The 8,114-nt window shown below is 62.6% G+C and overlaps 1 protein-coding gene across 1 annotated transcript in view; it reads left to right on the top strand.

The window, feature by feature from the left end:
* Positions 1-250: 250 nt before the first annotated feature.
* The window catches only part of Jph3 (junctophilin 3), a 44,260-nt gene continuing 36,396 nt past the window's right edge, over positions 251-8,114 (top strand). The window contains exon 1 of the mRNA XM_042702270.1: positions 251-645. Within this exon, the coding sequence (XP_042558204.1) occupies positions 264-645 (382 nt within the window). The 5' untranslated portion in view covers positions 251-263. The remainder of the gene's footprint in view (positions 646-8,114) is intronic.

Genomic DNA, 8,114 nt, shown 5'->3' with positions numbered 1-8,114 from the left:
GCGAGACGCTGGTCAGGCCCCGCGGCGCAGCCCGGCCCCGCGCCGCCGCCGCCGCCGCCCCCGGCCGCCTGAGGCCCGCGCCGGCGCCCTCCGCCGTCTCCATTGCTCCCGCGGAAGCGGCGCGCGCACAAAGCCCGGCACCGCGGCTCGGGCCGGCGCCCGCTCCCCGCCGCCCGCGCCCCGCCGCCCGCGCCGCCGCCCGCGCCCCGCCGCCGCCGCCGCCTGTTTCGCCGCCTGCGGGACTCGCGGAGCGCGTTACGTGCATGTCCAGTGGGGGAAGGTTTAACTTTGACGATGGAGGCTCCTACTGCGGAGGCTGGGAGGACGGCAAGGCGCACGGCCACGGCGTCTGCACCGGCCCCAGCGGCCAGGGCGAGTACACCGGCTCGTGGAGCCGCGGCTTCGAGGCGCTGGGCGTCTACACCTGGCCCAGCGGCAACACGTACCAGGGCACCTGGGCGCAGGGCAAGCGCCACGGCGTCGGCCTGGAGAGCAAGGGGAAGTGGCTGTACAAGGGCGAGTGGACGCACGGGTTCAAGGGGCGCTACGGGGTGCGGGAGTGCGCGGGCAGCGGGGCCAAGTACGAGGGCACCTGGAGCAACGGCCTGCAGGACGGCTACGGCACCGAGACCTACTCGGATGGAGGTAGGCGCGCGGGGCGGCGGGGGCGCGCGGGGGGCGCGGGGCGGCCGGCCCCCTCCCCCGCCCGCTCCCCTCGCTCCCCCCACTGTGTGTCCCCGGCGCGCCTCGCCCTCCTGCGGGGCTGGGGGTTTCAGAGGCCTGGCCACAGGTTGCCCCTTGCGGGGGGGGGGGGGGGGAGGGGAGGTGTCCCCCTGCCCTGCCGGCTGGGGGTGAGGGGTGTCGGGCGGCCGGGCCGGGCCCAGCCGGGCCCCGAGCCCGGGGACCGGCGTCAGAGCAGGCCGGGGGCCTGCGGGCAAGGCCCGGCTGGGCCTGCGGCCACCTCCGGGACCCACCGAGGTTGGGGTGGGGGCTGCGGAGCCCCCCTCCTCCGGTAGAGCTGAGGGTCAGGCCCCGGCCTCCCTCAGCTGCGAATCCACCCAGGCCAACCAAGAGGGAGCAACTGGGAGCTAGAGGCCGGGCCGCCTACCTGACCCGAAACAGCCAGGCAATGAACTTATGGGCGGTTGGACCCGGCCAGCGCCGTCGAAGCAGGCTGCTGGAGGGAGGGAGAGGGGGGAGGAAGGCCCATCTGTTTCCAGAGAGCCCAGGAATGTCGCCTTCCCGGGGAATTGCTGGGGTGCCATCCACCCAAGATGCCACCACACTGGGGCCGGAGCCGGCGGCCAAGGCCGGTGAGCTGCCTGTGTGACGGTTTCTATCCGGGAAGCCGTGGCCGGCGTGGCGGCTGCCCCTGGCCTGGACCCTCCTGGAAGCCAGGCTCCAACAGACTGTGGCCCAGAGGCCTCCCCCTCCCCCCAGCTGTCTCTGGAGGTGCCTCCCACTGGGCAGACTGCTTGTTGTTCAAGCATAGATGCCCGGGAAGGGAGTTAGATGCGCTGCAGTGACTTGTGCTCCCCGGGGAGGAGGGGGCCCAGAGTGTCCCCGTGTCTCCCTGCCCGGGCATGGAGGGGGGGCTTCCGGGCCTCATCCAGGAGTGAGGAGGGCTGGGGAGTAATTATTATTTTGGCTTATGCAACGGAGAGGCAGGGTTCGTTATTACCCAAAGAGGAGGCGGAGCCTGGGCAGTTAATTATATAATGCTCCTGCCTGTCTGCTGTGCCCAGCCCGGGGCCCAGGTGGCCTTTTCTGTCTGGTTGTTTTCATGGAGCGGGCTGGAGTGCTTTGCTGACCCTGGGGTGCCAGGGGCCCGCAGGAGCAGACGGCCCTCCCTCGGTTCCAGGCGTGGGCCCGTGTGTGTGTGCACACGCAGGCCTGGCCAGGCCCCGGCAGCAGTTGTGGTGGCCGCAGTGGGTGGGCGAGCAGCCTGGCTCCCAGCTGGGCTCTTGGGGTGCTTGGAGCCGTTCTCGCGGGCGGGGGGGGAGGGGCTACCGTCTGCAGAGCTACCTTCCAAAGGGGCTCCCGGCGGGGCCTGGGCTGGAAGGTTCTTCATGGTGTGGTGTAGGCCGGTCCCCATGGGCTGTGAGGAGGGTGGGGCCGCACCCAGTCCTGCGCCCCTCCCCCAGATGGCTCCTGTGTCCCAGGCCCCGCCTGAGCAATCCTTCCCTCCAGTCAACAAATGTTTGAGCAGGAACTGTGACAAGCTGCTGCAGGTGTTGTGATGGAGGTCCTGGCGCAGCCTCCACTCTCGGCGAAGGGCTGGTGACTGCTCCGGCGAATGGAGCTGGGGCTGGGGCTGGTCCGGCATCCAGGAGCTGGGCTGTTCGTAGGAGGACATTTTCTGGATAACGGCTCTGAGCTCCCCACCCAGACCCCAGCAGGCGGCTCCTTTAGCCTTCCATCCTTGCCCCTCCTCTCTGGCTCCTCCGGTCCACTGTACAAGTGAGGCCAAGGGGCCAGGGCTCGTGTGGCCTGGTGGCAGGGCCCTCCCTCTGTCTGCCACACCCCCTGGCTCCCACCACACCTGCTGGAAGGCAGCCCCGTTTGCCCAGGTCCTCACCAGGCTGGCTGCCCGCTTGGCTGGGGACACAGCATTTGGGAGACTTGAACTGGCCTTTCTGGACTGGGGTGGGGGTCAGGACCAGCATCCAGGAACAGGCCTCTGAGCACAGCCATAGCATCTTGTTAGCCTGGGAGCTCTTGGGAGCCTGGGCCCCTGGGCAGCCCTGCTGCAGACCAGATGGGGTAGCGTCTGCTGGAGCAGGACAGAGCCTCAGCGTCCTGCCCACCTGTGGCAGGCAGCAGGGGGCTGCGCCCTCCTGAGTGCGTGGTCCCAGTGCCAGTCCAACCTTGTACAGAGAACTTGAGGTTGGCCTCTGCAGAGCTCCCCAACTTTAGTGCCGTTCCCAGTGCTGACTGGGGGAAACAGTGGTTGTCATGAATAATACAGGAGCAGCAAATGTATTCTGCATTTAGCTGGAGTTGGTATGGAATCCATTCCGACTCGGGACACTTGTGCCAAGTCCTCCTCCGGCTCACCCTCCCCCGGTGCGGGCCTCTGCCTGGTGAGGCCTGGGCCACGGGGCAGCAGGTGCACAGGCTTGCTGGGAATCCTGGCCCTTAGAGCTCTTTGTATTGTGACCTTGGGCAAGTTACTTGACCTCTCTGAGCTTCTTTTTCTTCACCTTCGCAAGGGGCTGCTGTTGCTGCTGCTGCTGCGTGGGAGTATCAACAGCAAGTGCAATACAATATGCATGCTTCACTTTTTTTTTTTTTGGTGTGGGTCCTAGAACTGATCTTAGGGCCTGGCCACTGGTCCCTTTGCTTTTGTGCTCAAGGTTGATGCTCTGCCACTTGAGCCACAGCTCCACTTCTAGTTTTTTGGTGGTTAATTGGAGATAAGAGTCTCATAGACTTTCCTGCCTAGGCTGGCATCGAACCAGGATCCTCAGATCTTAGTGTCCTGAGTAGTTAGGATTGTAGGTGTGGGTTGCTGGTAGGGGTCGTCACCATTTTTATTATTATAGTTCATGCGTAGCCAGGCTTGCTAAGGGTGGCCGTGCAAGGGTCAGTAGCAGTACCAGGAGATTCTTGCTGTGTGCGAGGTTTGGGAGAATTCCCTGCTTCATTCTTACAGTGCTGGCGGCCTGCCTTCTCATTCCCATTCTCCATGTTGGGAAGCAGAGGCTTCCAGGCAGATGAGCTTTGGGTGGGGTGGGATTCACGGTTGGTTCCGGAGTCTGTGGGGCTCACCCCTGTAAATTTCCTGTGCAGAGATGCCTTCTGCTCCTCCCTCTTCTCCCACATCCACTCCTCGCAGGGCTGCAGGCTGATGTACACGCACATGTGTGCGGGCGGGGGGGGGGGGATGGAGAGGGAGGAGGCCTCCCTGGCCAGCCCGCACCTGTGGTTCTGCTGACACCTGCTGGGTCCTTGTGGTTGGTTGCACAGGTAGACGTCCTCCCCGGGTGCCAGGGACCAAAAGTTACCCCTCAGATAAGCGCTCCCACACCCTGGGAGAGATGACTCATCTGCCACCCAGGCCTCTCCCCCTCAAACATAGGTCCCGTTCACCAGTCCAGATTCCTCAACCCCCACAAATCACACACACACCCACAGCCAGGATTCAGAGCCCCCTCCCCTTCCAGGCACATGCATGCGCGCACACACTACACACACACACACACACACACACACACACACACTACACCTGCTGCCCAGAGACATTTTCCATCCTTCCCCCTGAACAGCCAGGCGCATCCTGGCTTTGCTGCTCTCCGAGCCCCCCCCCCCCCCACGTGGCGCTCTGATGGCAGGCAGAGGGGCCCCGGTTTCTATTTTAAACATAGTTCCGCTACTAATGTCCCTCATGCAAACAACATTACCTACCCTCGGGCATGTTTTTGGTGCTCGGCTGTGACTGTGTGAAAAGTTCTCTTTTTAAGGAGTTGGGAGGAAGGGAGTCATCCATATGGATTTTACCCCAGGAGAAACCATTTCAGGACCAGAAAGAAACAAGCACTTAGCTCTTCTGAGATTATTTTCCCCCGGGCCCCTTAAGGGGCGTGGGGTTTGAAAGGCTTCCTAAGGTGGAGGGAGGGAGGGAGGGAGGGGGAGCAAATGCCTCATTCCTTGCACGGCTGCCACCACCAGTTGTAGGAACAAACACCAGTATAAGAGCAAGCGTTGGTGAAAGGCATCCCTCCTCCCGGCGTGCTAGCACTGGGGCTGGTGAGGGCTGGGAGGGGTGAGGGCCGCTGCCCTCGTGGGCAAGGGGAGGAGCTGGGTTGTCACCGCTGGTGGCCCGTGGCTGGCACTGTCACTTGGTAGATAGCTGCACAGTGAGCGAGCTGTGTGTGAGCGGGCTGGGCCCCTCCGAGCCCTGTGAGCGTGACCATTAGCACAGGTGACCCAAGGCCCAGCAGAGGGCTTCTTCCGGGCTCTGAGAGGAAGGCTCTGGGGAAGAGATGGTGTTGGGACAGGAACCCGTTTCCTTCCAGACTTTTCCCCTTCCTCAGTGTCGTATTCTCTGCAACTCTAAATGTAACTGGCTGTTGGCCATGAGCTGGTAATTCTGCATGTGTTTCAAGGACAGGTGTTTGGGTCTGTGAGCACAGCGTGTCTGTGTACATTGCCCACAGGCCCCCCCCAGTTTGTATCCGCAGCGGGGAGGGGCCCAGGCCGAGCTGTGGACCTGGCCTTGGTTCTGAGGAGGCCCTGGTTGCTTCAGCACCTTGGAGAGCGCCTGCCAGACAGCCAGGCCCGTCTGGGCCCTGGCTCCCGCCTTCCCCAAGCCAGCCCAGGTGGGCGGCCCAGTGACCGCCTGGCCCTGGACTCCTGCACCCTTGGCCCCGGACTGAGCCTGGCCTCCTCTGTCGCAGGCTCAGCTCCACGCAACGCTCCCCCGGCTCTCAGCCTTTTCTCCAAGCCCAGCGCCGGCCGGGTGTGGCGCCACCTCCTGGCCGCCCTGGAGGCCACGCCCTGCCGGGAGGTGGAGGGGAGGCGGGCTCAGGCGGGGTTGGCCTGTGGAGGACTGAGGGGCATCGTGCTGACACAGGCCTGCTCTTGGCTGTGGCAGCTGACGGAAGGGAACTTGCCCTTCCCTTTATTTTTTGGCTGTATACGGGGATTTGAACTCGGGGCCTGTACTCGCTAGGCAGACGCTCCACCACTTGACCCCTGCCCTGAGCCCTTTTGGCTGTGTGTTTTTCCGGTCGTGTCTCACACTTTTGCTCTGGCCAGGCTCTTACCTGTGCCTCCCAGATAGCTGTAATGTCAGGTGTGTGCCACCATGCTCAGCTACCTTCTCTTGAAATCAGCCTCCGCTGATTGACAAGGTGGCTCAGGCCTGCCCAGCCACAAGGCCACTGGCCACCTGTGGCTCTTTGAAACTGAATGAATGAAAGTGAAATTAAGATGTGAGAATTCGGTTCTCCCGTTGCACCAGGCACACTGCTGAGCTCAGTGGCCGCTGGGCTGGCGCCCATCCTATTGGGCCATGCAGAGATGGACGCTCATCTTTGCAGAAGATGGCTCGTGAGGGCAGGGGTGAGGGTCTGCGTGCTCACTGCCCGGTGACAAGTGGCTGAAGCAGTGGTGCACACACTTGTCACTCAGCAAACCCTGTGCAGTGACGGAACCGGGCGGATGAACACAGCCATGATGGCTCTGTCCGCCATCCTCAAACCTGAGAGGTGCCGTCTGGGAGCCCAGACTGGCCATGGGTGGCTGAGGGGAATGTCTCCTAAAGCGCTCTGTTACCAGGCTGGTGATCCCAGATCGGTTTTGTTATTGGCTTTGTGGCTGCGTGTGACAGACTGCCAGCATTTTATATGAGAATTTGGACAAAAGGAGCAGCAGGTGATAGAGCAGTCGGGTGGGAAGCGGGCTCCTTGCAGAGTGCTGGAAGACTTTGGTTCCCACCACCTTGTGCTGCTGTTTTTCCTGGCCAGACACAGGGGGTCATCTGAAAAGCACTCACAAGTATGTGTCCCGTGGGCACGGCATGGGACTGGGGACCCTGGGGCCCAGCCTCCGAGCCAGCCAGAGAGCACGCACTGAGCACTGGCTGTGTATGGTGCAGGTTTGGGTAGCATAGAAGACTTGAAGAAATGAGCAAAGAGAAGTAGAATGAGTTGGGTGTGGTGTCCATGCCTGTAATCTCAGCAGGGGGAGGGGGGGCTGCGAACAGGAGGTTTTGGTGTCAAGGCCAGCCTAAGCTATGGGGCAAGACCTTGTTTGTTTGTTTTTAAAGACATTTCTAAGAGAATAAGCAATCTGGACAGAGATGCAAAACTAAAATATGTGACACAAGGATTTTTCTTGTCAGACTTCGGGGACCTGCGAGAAGTGTGTCCCCAGGGTCGACGGAGACCTGGGGCAGGTGCTGGGCTGTTCGGGAAGGTGCATGTGGTGGCAGAAGTTGTTGGTGTCATGGGAGCCTCTTCCTCTCCAGGGTGGAGCCCCGTGCTTTCCCCGCACCCCGTGCATCTCCCTCCCCAAGGCTGGCGAAGATGTCAGGTCAGCTCCTGTGCCCGCTCCTTCCGGAGCCCGAGACCCGGTCTCTGCGGCGGGGAGGCTGTGGGCTGCCGCCGCCGGCCCAGGCCAGTGCCTCCCACGCCTGGGCGTGTTTCACAACCTCCTGGCGGCCGGCTGTGGAGCTGGAACGTCCGGGCTGTCACCCAGGGTTTCTGTAAGTTTCCGATGCTGCCACCCGGTGTCCAAGGACCCCACGTGGAGAAGCGTAGCTCTCGGCTCGTGCCTGTGAATGCGCGCCACACGTGGCCTCGGAAGCCGTGACGAGTGTGGAGTCTCCGGCCCCTCCGTGGACCTGCGGGGGCAGGACCTGTGTGTCCACGGGTCCGCTGGCATTTCAATGCAGCAGCGCCGCTGGACACACTGGCTTCTGCCTCGGCCATGCACGCGTCTGTCTGGGGTGCTGTGAAGAGGGCTGGTGTCCAGGCGCACGTGGCGGTGGTTATGGAGGTGGACAGTTGACCTGCGGGATGGGCTTCGTTACCAGCTCTGCAGCTCAGGCCCAGCACTGTCTCCTGAGCCCTGGAGTGCCCCGGGGTGGGGGGGGGGACTCCTCTTCTCTCGAAGTCGTTTACCCTGTGTCTAGAAGAGACATTCCCTGTGCAGCCTGTGAGGGCAGCGCTGGTCGCGCCCTGGAGGGGAGGGTTAACCCTCACTAGGTTGTATCTGCAGGGACTCTTTTTTCCCCTCAAGGAAGGCCACATTCCCAGGTCCAGGGTGAGAATTTGGGGGGACACAGAGCCAGGGAAAGCCCTCTGACAGCAGAGTGCCCAGCTTGTTGGGCATCTGTTCTGTTCCATGTGTGTCAGACATTTTGTTGTCGTCATCGTCGATGCTGTGTTTTGTTCCTTAACTCTGTGTTGAGATGAGCCATTCTGCTTGCTGTAGACCGGGCCGAGGGTGACCCTCAGAGGGCTCTCTCGGGGCTGGGCTGGTGGGGGGCAGGTGTTCGGGTCATTAGGGGAGAGTACCTGGAGAGGTTAGGGAGCCCCAGCCCCTCCTCTTCCCCGTGTGCTTCCCAGCTGTGCGGGTGGAAGGGGGGGTAGGGTCCACGCACACCC

The sequence above is a fragment of the Dipodomys spectabilis genome, unplaced genomic scaffold (genome assembly GCF_019054845.1).
Source record: "Dipodomys spectabilis isolate Male_0828 unplaced genomic scaffold, ASM1905484v1 ptg000318l, whole genome shotgun sequence".
In the NCBI taxonomy this organism is placed as follows: Eukaryota; Metazoa; Chordata; class Mammalia; order Rodentia; family Heteromyidae; genus Dipodomys; species Dipodomys spectabilis.
Note: the sequence above shows the minus strand (reverse complement) of the source record. Positions and strands in the feature narration are given on the sequence as shown.